Raw genomic sequence first — 18,882 nt, 5'->3', positions numbered from 1 at the left:
CGAATACTATGTTCGAGTCCCCGCGGCTACATGGCTCGCCTCTGTTTGACAGTCGCAACATATGCAGGGATTGCATGTGTAGCAGCTGTCGAATAGCAGCAAAACATGCAACCGCGGGAACAAGAACATGGTATTCGAGCACGCCAAAGACATTATTAGAATTTGACCGTGCTCGGATAACACCTTATCCGAGCACGCTTGCTCATCACTGATAACTAGCAATGATGCCACATACACTACGGCATGCGTCCTTGTTACAGGGGATGTGTCACGAGAAAATCACAAAAATTACGATGTGTCAAGATAAAAGTTCTTAGGTTACACATTTCCGTTAAAGGGAATCTGTCATCACTTTTTTGGCATATCATGTAAAAATATAATTCAATTCAGTGCCAACAATGCATTATAACAGTACTTTTGATACTCCTTGACTCCCCACCTTTGATCAATAAATACCGTTTATATTCCTTCCGCGCACGAGAGGCCGTTTGAATGCCCACGTGCCAAAACTGTATGCGAAAGCACAAATTCACCGAAAAGAATGCGTAGAGCAAGCCAGGAAAGGGGGGGGGGGGGGAGAAGGACATAAGCCCCGCCCATTGGACTGAGCTGATTTACAGACACTGCGGGAGGAATATAAACGGTATTTACGGTACCTTTAGAACTGAACTTTTTTCAAAAGTAAAAAAAAAAAAAGAAGATGATATGACAGTTAGTTTTGAGTGCAAGAGCTTGCTACTCGAGTTTGCATTGGGTGCTCAGGTATGCACGGAGTATTGCAGATACCCGCATGAAACATGTGGGCAGGGACTCTAGTATGTCACTCGAGCACCCACAATATTTGGTGCATACCCGAGTACCTGATGTAACCTGGAGTAGCAGCACTAAAGCTCAACACTAACGACAACATATTCAATATGATGACCTAATGTTATCAAATTCAGTGTCATACATGTGGGTTCAAAATACTCACTATACCACTGGCTAAAATCCTCCAGGGGTGTGGTTTCCAAAATAGGGTAACTTATGGGGTATTCCACTGTTTAGGCACATCAAGGGCCCTCCAGATACGACATGGTGTGGGCTCTCGATTCCAGCCAATTTTGTGTTCAGAAAGTCAAATGGTGCTCTTTCCCTTCCAAGCCCTGCCGTGCGCCCAAACAGTCGATTTATCCCACACATGGGGTTTTGATGTACTCAGGAGAAATTGCACAACAAATTTTGTGGTCCACTGTCTCTTTTGTTACCCTTGTAAAAATAAAAAAGTTTGGACCTAAAGTAAAAATGTTTGTGAAAAAAGTTAAATGTTAATTTTTTTCCTTCCACATTGCTAAGTTCTCGTGAAGCAACTGAAGGGTTAAATAAACTTCTTGAATGTGGTTTTGAGCACCTTGATCGGTGCCGATTTTATTTTGGGTACATTAAAAAGTTACTTAAAAAGTAATGTGGTCCCTAAAAAAAAGTTTTTGTAAATTTTGTTGGAAAAAAGAGAAATCGCTGGTCAACTTTTAACCCGTATAACTTCCAAACAAAAAAAATAATTATATTTCCAAAATTGTGCTGATGTAAAGTAGACATGTGGGAAATGTTATTTATTAACTATTTTGTGTGACATGACTCTCTGATTTAAGGGCACAAAAAAATAAAATTTGAAAATTGCTAAATTTTTTTAAGTTTAGTTTTAAGTTTTTGCCAAATTTCCTTTTTTTCATAAATAAATGCAAGTCATATCGAAGAAATTTTACCACTATCACGAAGTACAACAGTCTCAGAATCAGTGGGATCCATTGAAGCGTTCTGGAGTTATTACAACATAAAAAAACACAAAGATTGAGCTTGGCGTGAGTTGGTATACATGCAGCACATAAACGCATGTTCACATTGGCCATAAAACATTCAAAACCTACAAGAAACAAAATGAGCAAAAACCCTGCTGTAACTAAATAAGTAAAAAGCAAGTGCATTTAAATAACGTTTTTTAAATGCACTAGCTTTTTACTTAGTTACAGAAGGGTTTTTGCTCATTTTGCTTCTTGTAGGTTTTTTATAAAGTGACAGTGGTCAGAATTATAAAAAATGGCCTGGTCATTAAGGTCAAAATTGTCTCATCACTAAGGGGTTAAAATAATGACAGTCTGCCTTCTCTTGTTGCTGCAGAAATACATTTGGCTCCATAAACGTATTTTTACGAAGCCCCTGAAGCCTGTTGTCTGTGGATTCCGAATTATAAGAGTAAGGAATCTCCATGTGGTGTTAGGGAGTGACCGTCCGGTGGACAAACATGCATAGACCACAGTGTGTACGTTCAAGTCTTTCTTAGGGGCCATACGTGTGGTGCCCCATTTATCATAGTAAGAGTAAGTTTTAGAAAATAACCAATAAGATTTTAACAAGACATAGAATATAGACCAATCATGAAACATAAAATAAAGCGTTCGCTGGAGAGAAGGAATGAAAAATCATTGTTTTTTTTTTTTTTGTGTGTTTAAAATAAAGATCCTTATCACTACCCCCCTCCCACCACCTGTGCGCCCGCCCGCTGGAAATAAAATACTCACCCGGCTCCCTTGATGCTTCCTCTCAGCGCCGCAGCTTCTTCCTGTATGACCGGTCACGTGGTGCCGCTTATTACAGTGATGAATATGCGGCTCCACCTCCCAATGTGAGCATTATCATATAACAATTGTGCAAAAACGGAAGTGAATTGAATTTGGAGGAACTTTTTTGTGCATGGCTATAACCATTAATTGAAAATACTGGCTTTTTGTATACCTTGTGGAGTCTGATTTTAGTGTCCACTACTGTGACATTTGGTGCTTTTTTTACCATGTTTTAAATTTAACTGAATAAAATGATGTTTTAATGGATCTCGTCTGTGTTCGACCTTTATTTGGATCGAAATGTAAAATATTTATTGTAGAAGTACCTAAAGCAATATATTTTGGACAGTTTCATAAAAATTATCTTCTACATCTATGTTGAAAATGGAGGTTTTTAGTTGAGGTGATCTTACAGCGCTGCCCACGAACATCCAGCACGAGAAAAGTAGGTTTTAAAAATATTTGCTATGCGTTTCGGAGCAGTTCCTGCTTCTTCTTCAGGCAAGAATATATCATGTGTGATGGTTACAACCATTATATACAATGCTGTGAATATTGTATAACAAATCAAATGATAGACAACAGATGGTAATCAATTATGCAAATGGTCCTCGTCTCCATTCTTGATCATCAGTAAATACTGTACCATAATACTGCATAAACATTACCAAGCCTCCGAAGAGGTGTACAAATTTCAAAATTTGTATGCAAGAACTCCTAAAATTCCAAAGTAAGAAAAAAAAATTACATCTATATATCTCTTTATATTATATCGCTACCATTAAAAATAAAATAATATTTGTATCATATTTGTTATCGCCGTGTCCATAACAACAGGCTCTATAAAACTGTTCCACCCTTCAGTGAACACCGTAAAAAAAAAAAAAAAAAAAAAACGAGGCAAAAACAATGCTTTATCATACTGCTGAACAAAAAGTGCAATAAAATGGGATAAAAAAATGGAACCGCTGAAAACGTCATCTTGTCTCGCAAAAAACAAGCTGTCATACAGCTCCATCAGCAGAATAAAAAAAGTTTTAGCTCTCAGAATAAAGCGATGCAAAAACTATTTTTTCTATAAAATAGTTTCTATTGTGTAAAAGAGCCTAAACATAAAAAAAACTATATAAGGATGGTTTTACATTTGCGTCTTTGTGCGCAGCATTTGATCCGCATAGATCTGCATGCGTCATGCGTACATATATTTAACAAGGTGTATGCATGGACATGCGTTTGCATGCGTCGTTTTGCGGTGTGCGGCTGGGCGTGCTGAACGCAACATGTTACATTTTTGGAGGCGTCAAAAATCCGTCAAATATGAGCAGGCATGTGGATTTGTGCATTAAAAAAAAGATTACTATTTATGGGAACGCATGCAAGGACATGCGTACACATGCGTTTGATGCACTTGCGTATTTCGGACTGTGCATGTCCAGGAACTGCACACAACAACGCAAACGCAGGCTAAAATGCATCCAAACGCATGCACACGAAGCTTTTTTTTTGCAGTCATGCGCAAGCTGATGCAGATAAAAAACGCTGCATAAACATGCGTTTGCGCATACAGATGATACGCTGCGCACATATACGCAAATGTGAACTTAGCCTTAATTGGGTATCACTGTAATAGTACTGACCTTTACCAATTTTACCACACGCGGAACAGTATAAAAAACAGACCAAAAAGGAATTCCTGAATTGCTGGTTTTTGTTCATTCTGTCTCCCAACAATCAGAATAGAAAGTGATCAAAAAATAACATGTGCCCGAAAATGGTACCACTAAAAAAAAGTCTGCTCGTCCCGAAAAAACCAAGCCATAACATGACTGTCAGCTGAAATATGGAAAAATTATAGCTCTCAAAATATAGCGATGCAAAAACCGGTTTTTGCAATAAAAAGCATCTTTTTGTGTGCGACAGCAGTCAAACATAAAAACCCGATATAAATCTGGTATCAGTGTAATTGCACTGACCCGAAGAATAAAGTCGCCTAATCACTTATACCGCATGAGGAACGGTGTAAAAAATAAAACCAATTCTTCATATGCAGTTGACTGTTTCAATCTGACTCCCAAAGATCACAGTAAGGCTCGTTGCACATTTATCCTGCGCTCTGTGCTTGCATCGGGGTTTCCATGTAAATATCTGAAATACGTGATTCAGACAGAAACCTGTGACGGAAGATTCCCTATAAGGAGGCAGACGGAGGCACTGTGGACATCATAGGACCTATGATCCGGTGGTGTCCATCTTTTCAGGACTGCATAAAAGTGCCATAAGCCACAGTTTGTGCACTTCTGAGAAGAAGGACACCACTGAACAGAGACCAGACGGAGTCCAGAGTAACTCTGCAGCCTCATTATAGTGAATGGATCTATCGGGGGTTTCATCTGTCACGTCACTCAGAGATTTAGATGGAAATCCCGACGTAAGTGCTCCGCATAGCTCGCCGGATAACTGTGGTCATAAATGTTATGTAAAATATTCCTAATAAAAGCTTAAAGTCAATCCACAAAAAAGCAAGCTCTCACTCTGTCATCTGTTAACGGAAATATAGGGGGCTTCCACATTACTGGTAGCACAAAGGCTCTGGAAAAGTTAAGTGGCTCCTCGCCCCACCAAGGAAATTCAGCAAATTCTCCCCTCCCAAATCCAAATGTCCCCCCTCCCTTCTGAGCCTCCAACGTGCCTGAACCACATTTAGCAACCATATGTTTGGCATTTCTGTAGTGATGACAGCCCGCCTAATTTACAGGCGTGCATTTCCTGAAGCGTGAGCTGGGCATAGCGTACTCGTCACTACAACGGGAGTTTGTAATTTTCACTAAGCAACATCCATTGCTGCTTGTTTCTAGAAAACACCCATGGACTCAAAATCGTCACTACACCTGTAGATAAATTCCCAAAGGGTTATAATTTCCAAAACGGGGTGACTTGAAGGCGTATTCTGCTTTTCTAGCTCTTATGGGCTATTTATATGGAGTCCGCAAACTATTCTAAGAAAATCTGTGTTCCAGGAGACAAATAGCGTTCCGTCCCTCCAGAGTCTCTCCGTATGGCTGAGTAGTACTGTACAGCCACATATGGGGTATTGCCACGTTCAGTAGAAATTGTGGAGCAAATTTTGGTGACACTTTTACCCATTTTCCAGTATGAAAATGTAAAACTTGGGGCTAACACACGATCTTACCAATGTAACATAGTGTAGCGCCCCCACTGCCGCAGGGCCGAGGGGTACTCGGTACCGGGCCTCTGAGTCTCTGCTCTGGGGTTGTCACGGTGGCTAGACCCGGTCCGTGACCCTGCTGAGGGGCGTACAGTAATAGATGTGGATGGTGGTGGTGGTGCGGTGCAGTAAATAACGAGGACACCAGGTTGCAGTCTCTTTACCTCTTTACTGAAGATCTCTGGGTCCTCAATCCGGAATACGGTTAACCAGGCTGCGCAAGTCCGGCCGGTCCAATGGCACTTCCAGAGTTCTCTTTGCAGGTGGAAATCTGTGCCTTCCTGCTAGCGCTATGTGTTGTGGTCCTTCCCTGCTGTGCTTACGGAAAGTCCCCACAACTGTTGTGTCTGTTTCTTAAGTTCCCTCACAACTCGATTAGATGATGTTCTGCTAATCTTCCGTCCCTCCCTGATGTTACGGTTAGGACGGCACCCATATGACGGGTAGGCTCGGAGCTCTTCCGGGACCCTAGAGTCGCCCCTCTCCACAAGTTGCCCCCTATGTCTTCGTAGGTGATTTAGGTGAGACAGCCCGCCTATGACTGACTGTCCAGCCGTTGGTTTGAAGTATTGCTTGAAGCTGGATATATGAATACTTCCTCTGCGTTCCGGCCGCCGGTTGTGCGCCTCAATAGGATGTTGCCTCGGTCTCACAGCACGACTCCTACTGGTATTCTCCTTGTTGCTTTGATCTCGTTTCTCACTCAGCACAATCTATCTCGCTTCTAATCCTTCCTTGGGCACCGCCGCTATGCTGAGCAGGCACGCTCCCGTGACGTTCTCTCAAGTTGCCAGACCTCTGGCAGGATCCCACCCCCGACAGGGGCCCTACCGAATCTTCCCCCACAACACCCTCTGCCACAAGGTGTTGCCTGGTTCCAACCCAGTCAGCTTTCTCCCTAACTTCCTGCCTGACCCCCAGTTTTACCAGTATGTGAGGAGTGGCCTAATGAATAGAACCCTTAGCTCCCCCTGGAGGCCCGGCTGTGAAATGTATTGGTGTCTGTGATACCTGGTCAGGTGAACTCCTTCAGTGCCATCAGACGTACCATAGCTCCCCTTAGTGGCGGAGCCACAGTACTGCAACGACCAGGACTCTGGGGCGCTGCAGTCCCCCCTGGTTAAATCCAGTACTCCTGGACTGGGAAGAAAACAACAATACAGGTTAGCAAAAAGACATACAATTTTGAAAATGCAATAACAATAAGTAAGCTTGAACAGAGCTTCCCTTTACGGGAGGTGAGGACACTTGAACGTTACAAACATGGTTAAACATTATAAATTACAGGCTGTAAACAACTCCTGTTACCCAACCGGGTATTCTACTCAGTGCAAACTTTTGAATAATAAGTTAACATTGTCCTTAAGGACGTACACTTCCTATCCACTAAAGAGGTTACTTATAAAACATTATGAAACTGACTTCTTCTTCAAGGGCGTACAGACTAAACCCACTAAAGAATTATTCTGAACTCTTTCTCTTTCATTCTCCTTCATTAAATCTGCAGGACCGCCTGTCCTAACTGCTCCAGGCCTACTGCCTCTCCTTTCTTTACAGGACCGCCCCTTTCAGCCTGGGCCTACTGCCTTTTCAACTACTATACACAGTATAGAACATAACATTTACTTTCGGTTTGAAATCACTGAGCCACCCTTACATGGCTCCTAAGAGGACTCACTGACTAACCCCGTACGGGTTCACTCTCTGTCCTCATTTTTCTATCAACGTTATCAATCGCTTCTTACAATCAACTAGTTGGATACATATAACTTTTACATGTAAGCATCATCATCAGTTTCTTTTCGTCAAGACATTATTGCTATCTATCTGTCTTAAAGCAATACCATTCTTTAAGTGCAACAAGTGAACATCCCCTTTAAGAGGGGACCAAGTCTCTATGAGGTAGTGCAACTTCTCAAGCTGCAAATCCGTATGCAGCTAGGACTCCAATACAAGTTCCAAGAATCATATCTTCGCAAAGAGTCCGTCTTTTGTATAAAACCAGTAGGGAGCACCTTTAAGAAGGTGCAAACTATTTACAAGCAGTTCGTATCATGCACTGTTCATGATTGCGGCAGTTCTTGATAACAAAGAAGAAAATAGAAAATAACCAAAAACAATAGGGATCCCGGGTCAACAAAGGGATCCCTTTAAGAGTTAACCCAGGACGGGTTTTAGCAACATAGCAGAAAACAAACAGTCAGATGAACTATGTACATGTTCAGAATACCAAAACATTTATTTGAACCATTCAGGAGGCAGCACCGGCAGAGGCAACCCCTTTGGGTATTGCGAACCGCCCGGTACTGCATAAGGGAGTCTATTATCCCAGCTGGGGGTCTGTGTGCCCACAGTCTTCAGTTCTGGGGCAGTAGACACGCGGATCACCTGAGGAGGCACCTGCGTGGCCCCGACAGAAGTGGAGGTTATAACGCGGCAAGTCGTAGCCTTCACGATCATGCCCGTTGGGGTGACCATGGTGGTCTCAGTGGTGATCGTGGGCCGACCACAAGGGGGCACCTTGGCTACAGGAGAGATCTTCTCCGGCACCTTAGTCGAGGGTTCCACCAGCTTCTTCTTGTGGACATTTAAAGCGAACCATCCCTTCTCCCCAAAGTGCCGGGTGTAGGTAACTTCATCCCCGGGGTGGAGGTCCCGGTCTGGGTGACCCTCTCTCAAGTGAGACTCGACATCCCTCCGATTAACAAACACTTCCGCATACAGGCCCGGTTCTTTGATGAAGCCCCAACCTCCGCGGAGCCTGAAAGTGACGATGGTGCCCTGTCTGCACGGGGCCTAGTGAGCGGTGGGGTCCTTGCAGGCCCGATCCTTGACTGCCAAATCTTTCTGGTGATAGGTCTCTAGCCCAGCCTGGTATTCTTTCTGCTTCTCCTCCCATTAGCTGGACCTGGTATTCCTCCCAGCTTAGGGCCTGTACCATCTCTCCCTCCTGGGTCTTCACCCCGGGGAACCCCATAAGGTTAGATCCTGGGTTCACCCAGCGGCACACTGTGCACTCTGCACGGACTTCACACAGCAGAGCAGTGGGTCGAAGCGGGGCTTTCAGGCGGTGTTCCATACCCGTGGGCTCCTCCCATGGCAACAGGCGCTGAAGTCTATGGGTCCCAGGGAGAGGGGGTGCCGCAACGGGGCCTACTAGCAAGCCCTCGGCCGGCGGGACAGGGTCGGCGGACTCACCAGCCGATGCAGGCTCTTCCTCCGCGGCGGGTTCCTCTGGCGGTGTCAGCGAGGACCTCCGCAGCAGTGTAAGATCCGATGCTGGAAGGCTGCTGTCCGGCGCCGCCTGGTGCGGAGCCTGGGCCTTCACATTCAACTGAAGGAGCTGGTCGAGCAAGCTCTCCATCTCGACCTGCAGGAGTTCGGTGCTGTCCACGAAGAACTGGCTGCTGCGCTCATCCGGGTAGTTGGGGGAGACTCCCGCTTCAACCCCACTTTCGGGTTCAGAGCTGCTAGCCATGGCGTCCTCCATGTGGGTCGCTTCCTGGTCCTTTTCCCGCTCTCTCCTTCGTGGGCGGTGTCGTTTCCTCGGTCTCCGCCCTCCATTGAGGATCAGGAGGCGGATCTCTGCTGCTGACGGACACGTCCTCACAGTGCAGAAATATTTAGACTGGGCGGCCATTGCCCTTCGCGCTCTCCAGCTCGTCTACGCCCACTCCACGCCCCTCTTCTTCTCCTGCACTCTCCTCAGCGCTGTAATGGCGGCGGATTTTGGCGGCAAATGGCGCGGCACAGTCTTTGCAATAAAGTACAGTCCAAACACAGTAAATCACAGTTCCAAGGCACACATGACCTGATTCTTCAGGCTTAAGTAGATCCTGTTCGTGACGCCAAGTTGAAGCGCCCCCACTGCCGCAGGGCCGAGGGGTACCCGGTACCGGGCCTCTGAGTCTCTGCTCTGGGGTTGTCACGGTGGCTAGACCCGGTCCGTGACCCTGCTGAGGGGCGTACAGTAATAGATGTGGATGGTGGTGGTGGTGCGGTGCAGTAAATAACGAGGACACCAGGTTGCAGTCTCTTTACCTCTTTACTGAAGATCTCTGGGTCCTCAATCCGGAATACGGTTAACCAGGCTGCGCAAGTCCGGCCGGTCCAATGGCACTTCCAGAGTTCTCTTTGCAGGTGGAAATCTGTGCCTTCCTGCTAGCGCTATGTGTTGTGGTCCTTCCCTGCTGTGCTTACGGAAAGTCCCCACAACTGTTGTGTCTGTTTCTTAAGTTCCCTCACAACTCGATTAGATGATGTTCTGCTAATCTTCCGTCCCTCCCTGATGTTACGGTTAGGACGGCACCCGTATGACGGGTAGGCTCGGAGCTCTTCCGGGACCCTAGAGTCGCCCCTCTCCACAAGTTGCCCCCTATGTCTTCGTAGGTGATTTAGGTGAGACAGCCCGCCTATGACTGACTGTCCTGCCGTTGGTTTGAAGTATTGCTTGAAGCTGGATATATGAATAATTCCTCTGCGTTCCGGCCGCCGGTTGTGCGCCTCAATAGGATGTTGCCTCGGTCTCACAGCACGACTCCTACTGGTATTCTCCTTGTTGCTTTGATCTCGTTTCTCACTCAGCACAATCTATCTCGCTTCTAATCCTTCCTTGGGCACCGCCGCTATGCTGAGCAGGCACGGTCCCGTGACGTTCTCTCAAGTTGCCAGACCTCTGGCAGGATCCCACCCCCGACAGGGGCCCTACCGAATCTTCCCCCACAACACCCTCTGCCACAAGGTGTTGCCTGGTTCCAACCCAGTCAGCTTTCTCCCTAACTTCCTGCCTGACCCCCAGTTTTACCAGTATGTGAGGAGTGGCCTAATGAATAGAACCCTTAGCTCCCCCTGGAGGCCCGGCTGTGAAATGTATTGGTGTCTGTGATACCTGGTCAGGTGAACTCCTTCAGTGCCATCAGACGTACCATAGCTCCCCTTAGTGGCGGAGCCACAGTACTGCAACGACCAGGACTCTGGGGCGCTGCAATAGCACTCTCAAACAAGGGCAGCAAAATCTGCACTGTAATACGGTGTTTCTTCCGTTCTGAGCTTTGCACTGTTCCTCAAAAGTAGTTTTCAACCACATATGGGGTATCGGTGATCGCAGGAGAAATTGCAGAGCAAATTTTGGGATCCATTTTTTCCTGTTATCCTTTGTGAAAATACAAAATTTGGAGATAAAGATTTTTGCAGAAAAATGTGATTCTTACTTTCACTGCTTAACGTTATAAACTTCTGTGAAGCACCTGGGGGTTCAAGGTGCTCAATACACATGTAGATAAGTTCCCAAAGGGGTCTAGTTTCCAAAATGGTGTCATTGTGACTTTAGGCACATCAGGGGCTCTCCAAATGTGACATGGCATCCTCAAATTATTCCAGCAAATTTTACATTGAAAAAGTCAATTGGCGCTCCTCCCCTTCCGAGTGTCCAAACTGTAGATTTCCCCCACATATGGGGTATTGGCATGCTTAGGATAAATTGCACAACAAATTGTATGGTCAATTTTCTCCTGTTACACTTGCGAAAGTAAAAAGAAAATTAGGAAAAATTTTTGTGAAAGAAAAGTAAATGTTTATTTTTTCCTTCCACATTCTAAAAATTCCTGTGAAGCATCTGAAGGGTTAATAAACATCATGAATGTGGTTTTGAGTACCTTGAGGGGTGCAGTTTTTAGGATGGTGTCATTATTGGGTATTTTCTGTCATACAGGCCCCTCAATGTCACTTCACATGTGAGGTGGTCCCTAAAAAAATGGTTATGCAAATTTTGTTGTAAAAATGAGAAATTGCTGATTATTTTATGTAAAATTATGTTTCAAAAATTGTGCTGATGTAAGGTAGACATGTGGGAAATGTTATTTATTAACTATTTTGTGCGATAGGACTCTGATTTAAGGGAATAAAAATTAAGTTTGAAAATTTCCATTTTTTTCATAAACAAACAAGTCATATCAAAGAAATTTTACCACTATCATCAAGTATAATATGTCACGAGAAAACAGTCTCAGAATCAGTGGGACCCATCCAAAGTTATGACCTCATAACAGAGGTCAGAATTTAAAAAATTGGCCTGGTCAGGAAGGTGAAAACCTCCTTTTTCTGTTGCATCTACAGGAACCATTGATTACATTGCCGAGTGTAGAGAGTGAAGACCGTGAGATCACTGAGGTCACTGCAGTTCATCGGCCCGACTCACAGCGAAGTGAGCTGGGAACGCAAATAACTGCAGTAACCTTGATAACGTAACCGTTCATTCTCCTGTGGTCTTCATACAGGTCCTTCTCAAAAAATTTGCATATAGTGTTAAATTTCATTATTTACCATAATGTAATGATTACAATTAAACTTTCATATATTATAGATTCATTATCCACCAACTGAAATTTGTCAGGTCTTTTATTGTTTTAATACTGATGATTTTGGCATACAACTCCTGATAACCCAAAAAACCTGTCTCAATAAATTAGCATATCAAGAAAAGGTTCTCTAAACGACCTATTACCCTAATCTTCTGAATCAACTAATTAACTCTAAACACATGCAAAAGATACCTGAGGCTTTTAAAAACTCCCTGCCTGGTTCATTACTCAAAACCCCCATCATGGGTAAGACTAGCGACCTGACAGATGTCAAGAAGGCCATCATTGACACCCTCAAGCAAGAGGGTAAGACCCAGAAAGAAATTTCTCAACAAATAGGCTGTTCCCAGAGTGCGGTATCAAGGCATCTCAATGGTAAGTCTGTTGGAAGGAAACAATGTGGCAGAAAACGCTGTACAACGAGAAGAGGTGACCGGACCCTGAGGAAGATTGTGGAGAAGGACCGATTCCAGACCTTGGGGAACCTGAGGAAGCAGTGGACTGAGTCTGGTGTGGAAACATCCAGAGCCACCGTGCACAGGCGTGTGCAGGAAATGGGCTACAGGTGCCGCATTCCCCAGGTAAAGCCACTTTTGAACCATAAACAGCGGCAGAAGCGCCTGACCTGGGCTACAGAGAAGCAGCACTGGACTGTTGCTAAGTGGTCCCAAGTACTTTTTTCTGATAAAAGCAAATTTTGCATGTCATTCGGAAATCAAGGTGCCAGAGTCTGGAGGAAGACTGGGGAGAAGGAAATGCCAAAATGCCTGAAGTCCAGTGTCAAGTACCCACAGTCAGTGATGGTGTGGGGTGCCATGTCAGCTGCTGGTGTTGGTCCACTGTGTTTCATCAAGGGCAGGGTCAATGCAGCTAGCTATCAGGAGATTTTGGAGCACTTCATGCTTCCATCGGCTGAAATGCTTTATGGAGATGAAGATTTCATTTTTCAGCACGACCTGGCACCTGCTCACAGTGCCAAAACCACTGGTAAATGGTTTACTGACCATGGTATTACTGTGCTCAATTGGCCTGCCAACTCTCCTGACCTGAACCCCATAGAGAATCTGTGGGATATTGTGAAGAGAAAGTTGAGAGACGCAAGACCCAACACTCTGGATGAGCTTAAGGCCGCTATTGAAGCATCCTGGGCCTCCATAACATCTCAGCAGTGTCACAGGCTGATTGCCTCCATGCCACGCCGCATTGAAGCAGTCATTTCTGCCAAAGGATTCCCGACCAAGTATTGAGTGCATAATTGAACATTATTATTTGATGGTTTTTTTGTTTGTTATTAAAAAACACTTTTATTTGATTGGACGGGTGAAATATGCTAATTTATTGAGACAGGTTTTTTGGGTTATCAGGAGTTGTATGCCAAAATCATCAGTATTAAAACAATAAAAGACCTGACAAATTTCAGTTGGTGGATAATGAATCTATAATATATGAAAGTTTAATTGTAATCATTACATTATGGTAAATAATGAAATTTAACACTATATGCTAATTTTTTGAGAAGGACCTGTATATGGTTGTTTTGTATTTTTGATTTTTTACATATGACCAGGGCTTCGATGGAATGGGAATTAGAGGAGTATTATTATTTATTACTTTCTTTTTTTTTTTTTTTTTACAAGGGACGAGGGCTTACATGGAATGGGCGTAAGTTGACTTTGTTTTTTATTTTTTAATAAAAAGTAAAACGATGTGTATTTTTATTTCAAATAAAGGACTTTATTCTGGGTGTTTTTTATTTACAATAGGACTACGGAGGTTAATAAAGAGAGGCATCTTATAGATGCCTCTCCATTACTAATCCCTGGGCTTGATGTCACCTGACAATACAAAGGTAACATCAACCCCACAAATAAACAGCCACAGGGCAAGTGGAAAGAGCCAGGTAAACCGATCAGGACTGTTATTTTTAGGATGGAGGGGTCCAATATCCATGGCCCCTCATCAGCCTGAGAATACCAGCCCCCAGCTGTCTGCTTTAGCTTGGCTGGTTATCAAAAATCGGTGGGGGTCCAATGCAGTTATGAAAATTAAATATTAAAATAATTCTAAAAAATAAAAAAGGAGCGAAGACCCCTTCATTCTTGATAACCAGCCAAGATAAAGCTGACAGCTGAGGGTTGCAGCCCGCAGATGTCAGTTTTGCCATGCTGGTTATGAAAAATAGAGGGGAACGAATGCTGTTTTATTTATTGCATAGGCCCACTGATAAATACTCCCATCAGCAGTCGCCTGCTCGCACTGTTATCAGCAACAGCAGGCGTAAGCTGATGGGAGTAGTAGTCCCATTTGCTGATGCCTGTGACTGCGAGTAAACTTTTTACCTCCAGTCACTGCTGGTGGCTCACGCTGTCATCTGACAGCATGGAAACCGCAGTGCTCTCACCAGCGGTAATGATGGTACTGTTCAGCAGAGACAGTGTTTGCCACGCTGTCATGCAGATGACAGCGTGGCACACAATGGATGTTTGGGCCCTCCTTCATCTGAATGGGGTCTGGTACCTGAACCCAAATTTTTTTTTTTTTTAAACTGTTCGGCTGAACCCGCCAGACCTGAACCACCCATCATTATTCATAAACATACATCTGGTGGGAAAGCCCAAGTAGCTACCACTTTTAGGTGATTGTTATTAATTTGTATAACAGAAATAGTTACTGGTATTCAGCCTTCCATGGCATTACCTTACTCTTGTATTGATATTTATTCTTCACATCGCAAGAAAATGCTCATCATCTCCTATCACCTGCATAGAAGACTTATCCCTAGGTATTGGAAACAGTCAACACCAACACCTCTGAATTTGTGACTGACCTTCATCAAATTTGTAGAATGGAAGATCTGTCTCTTCCTTGTCAGGTACTGGACACTCTGGATGATTTTCAAGGAAACTCCAGATATTACTGCAGGTCTAACTTATTGTCATTACGCCAATGGAGATTTTTGAGGTAAGCAAAGAGATCCCACCACCTCCATTTCCTTTTTCTCACAGGGTTAAGAACAGACAGGCAGGTAGTTGGTAACTACCTTTCTGTTCTGCGTAGCGCTGATTCAGAACGATCATTCTCTGCACATTGTAGTGCGTTCACCCTGTGTAAACAGGATATAAATAAGGGACAATATGCAGTTCATTAAAGGGGTTGTTCACTACTCCAACAACCCCTTCTCAATCCATATGTTTGCCCCAAGAAAACTAATAACACTTGTGGTGCAGTCAGACTGCCGTATTACTTGCACAGGGATCGCAGCGCAATCCTCAGTCTGCTCTGCTCTCGTGATCTGCGCGTGACTGCATGTACTGTATATCTATGCAGCCGTCACGCTCAGCTCTGGTTAGGAGAGCCGACGGACAGTCTGAGGATTGTGATACGATCCTCACACAAGTAATATGGCAGTCTGACTGCACCCATATACTTGCTTCTGCTGGGGGTGCCGTACCTGCGGTGTCGGCACTTTCTCTCCCAGGGCTCGCATTACATTTTTATGTCACACAAGCCCTGTGGCCAATCAGTGGCTGCATCACTTTCCCCGCCTGTGTACAAATCACATACATCTGGAGGAAGGCAGAGCCGCTGCCCTATCACGTCCTCTGGATGTATATCATGTGGGGAAGGTGGGGAGAGTGAAGCGGCCACTGATTGGCTAAGGGGCTTGTGTTAAGTAAAAATGTCATGTGAGCCCTGGGGGAGACAACGGTGTCACCGGTGAGTATAAGGTATACTCACCTGTGGCGTTTTTTTAATTCACATTTTCAGCTGCATTTTACAGTACCGGCAAAGGCTGCGATTCCAGAAATCTCATGAAGACACCTTGTTTTTTTTGGCCTCATTATTTTGTGCTTTGTTTGATTTTTGCAAAATAGAGCATGTCACTGTTCAGCGTTTTATTCACATTTTTCGCCCATTGAAATTAATGGGAGGTGAAAAAATGCTGAAAATACGAAGGTATCAAGTTTTGCTGCGTTATTTGTGCCAAAACCTTATGAAGTACCTTAGGGTTAAAATGTAGCAAGAAAAACCAAGCAAAACATGCTTTTTTCTGCAGCTTCTTTACTACCAAGAGAGAAGAAAACGCAGCAAGAACTACAAGTGTGACCATAGCCTAATTGTTATTGAGAGCAAACATAAAGGGGTTGTCTGAGTATTGGACATTACTCCAACATCTCCGTAAGTCTTGTTTCACAATGGTGAGAGGACACAGCACGGCACCCAGACTGGCCGGGGGTCTCCTGACCTGAACTTAGCCTTGTATATGCTTCTGAGGCTTTTGTGTGTCGGTCAGGGGACCTGCAACCAGACTTGACATTGTGGCTTGTACTAGGACTAATGTCAGAAGTACCGTAAATCCAACCAAAACCTGCAATATTAACGACAGAGAATTAGCAAACTGCATTATGTGGTGATTCCCCTCCGTCTGTCATTTGCCCGGGGTCCAGTGCACTTCTTGGCAGTCAGTAAGGAGCAAGTGGGAAAGGAGTGAGACCCTTACCCTGCTACTTGTAACTAAAGCTGCATTTACATAGAAACCATCATGAATTTTATCATTATGATTTTTTTCTTCATCTCTCAGCGTTTCATCAGGGTGCTTGTTTTCACAATCAGTGATCTTCCTTGTATGACGATTTTTTTTATTAAAATTTATTTTTTTTACATTTCTAAAACCAATTACAATGTTAACAATGGACAACACATGGACAGTATCTCTCTGGTGTTAATGACTTTCATGGACCCATAGACTATGATGGATTATTTTGAGCTATAAGTCAGATTAAAAAAAAAGAAAAAAAAAAGAACTCCATAGGATCCACAAAAAGAAGAAAACAAAAGGAAAACAGCATGTGAACAGTCCCATAGACTTTAATAGGTGTTTTAAACATGAAACGACTGACATCAGAGTGAGGATGGATGACCTCATTAAGGTGCCTCTATCTTCGCTAACATGATCGGGGGACAAATCATCACACTGATGGAAATTTGTCAATTATATTCATTCAATGTCATAAAAAAATGGTTGTAGGAAAAGTCTCCATGTTCTTAGCCCCCTGTGCCCCAGGTCTGTAGGGCTATATGAACCATTCGCCCCAGGTATGTAGACGTATACGACCCCTGCGCCCCAGGTCTGTAGATCTATACATCCCCTGCGCCCCAGGTCTGTAGGCGTATACGACCCCTGTGTCCCAGGTCTGTAGGGCTATATGACCCCTGCGCCCCAGGTCTGTAGGGCTATACGTCCCCTGTGCCCCAGGTATGTAGACGTATACGACCCCTGTGTCCCAGGTCTGTAGGCGTATACGACCCGTGTCCCAGGTCTGTAGAGCTATATGACCCGTGTCCCAGGTCTGTAGAGCTATATGACCCCTGCGCTCCAGGTCTGTAGGGCTATATGTCCACTGCGCCCCAGGTCTGTAGGGCTATATGTCCACTGCGCCCCAGGTCTGTAGGGCTATAGGACCCCTGTGTCCCAGGTCTGTAGGGCTATATGACCCCTGCGCCACAGGTCTGTGGGGCTATATGACCCATGCGCGGTTAATGAATGATGAGATGCTGCTTTTTTTCTATACAGAGTGAATCAAGTGAATTATGCCAAGTACTGCCTATACAGTGGGGTTGGTGGTCTAGATCTGCACAGGAGCCCACCGGGGAGCAGGGGAAACCTGTCCGAGCCTGCCTGCGCCCAACCGGACTCAAGTTAGTCTGCAGTTAGATATTAGTTAGCTATTCGATTTTCATGTATGATGAATTATACATAGATTGGATATGGAGTCCGGCCTGCGCCCACTGTCTGTAGGATTATATTATTTATAAATTGTATTTATCTATGGGATATGTAGCACAGACCAGGAAACCGGTCACAACTCTTTGGGCAGATGCCATAAATTAACCAGTAATTGGTAGAGACACAAGTCCTGGCTGGTGGCAACTTCCTATTCCCAGACATCGCTGCATCTTCAACCGCACTGTTCACACCAGACACCCCACAGTCTGTGTCCCGGCCGTGCGTCCTCGTCACTCACCCTCCAGCTTTGCGGCGCGGTTGCTGTTCGGTTCCTCTCCTTGTCCTTCTTCCACAGGAATGCTGCAGCCACGGCCGGCAGCGCCCGGCCAGGAAGTCTCCCCACGGCTGCGCGAAACATGGTGTGCCCTGCCGGCAGCCGAGCCTGCGGACTGCGAACAGAGTGGGGAGCCGGGGGGTGGGCTGCGCCCAGGTGAGGGAGGACGGCGCACAGGTGAGGGAGGGCGCGTCTGCATGTGACAGGTACAGGAACAGGGTGCGACCCAGGCCAGAACCAGGCGGCTGCTCACTGGCCGGGACACTGCGCGATTTGGAAGCCCTCTGTGCGCTCTGCTCTCACTGGCTGCGGCTACACGGTGATGTGTGACCTGCGACCAAGCGCATCTGTGTTACCGCTGTGGTTTCCTGTCCAGTAAGCCGGTTTCATTGCCTTGAAGCGTTTGGCAAGCGAGTCCCGCGCAATAAGGAGAAGAGAGCAGCAAAATAATTCAGAAACATTTGCAACCGAGTGTCACCCATCACCACAGGTCATAATGCGACACTGCGCTCTGAATGTCGCCATGTAGAAGTGCATGTTTTTTTTTGTGCCACTACTTGATGGGAAATAATACTTTATATAGGGGGTTGTTGGGCATTGTACTGTATATTGTGGGCTGTGGGGGCCTATATAGT

At 45.0% G+C, this 18,882-nt stretch overlaps 1 protein-coding gene across 1 annotated transcript in view; it reads right to left on the bottom strand.

Annotated features, from left to right (window-relative positions):
* The window catches only part of PLA2G4F (phospholipase A2 group IVF), a 142,459-nt gene extending 124,021 nt beyond the window's left edge, over positions 1–18,438 (bottom strand). Inside the window, exon 1 of the mRNA XM_077261240.1 lies at positions 18,212–18,438. Coding sequence (XP_077117355.1) covers positions 18,212–18,331 — 120 coding nt within the window. The 5' untranslated portion in view covers positions 18,332–18,438. The remainder of the gene's footprint in view (positions 1–18,211) is intronic.
* Between the last annotated feature and the right edge of the window lie 444 nt (positions 18,439–18,882).

The sequence above is a fragment of the Ranitomeya variabilis genome, chromosome 1 (genome assembly GCF_051348905.1).
Source record: "Ranitomeya variabilis isolate aRanVar5 chromosome 1, aRanVar5.hap1, whole genome shotgun sequence".
NCBI lineage: Eukaryota > Metazoa > Chordata > Amphibia > Anura > Dendrobatidae > Ranitomeya > Ranitomeya variabilis.
Note: the sequence above shows the minus strand (reverse complement) of the source record. Positions and strands in the feature narration are given on the sequence as shown.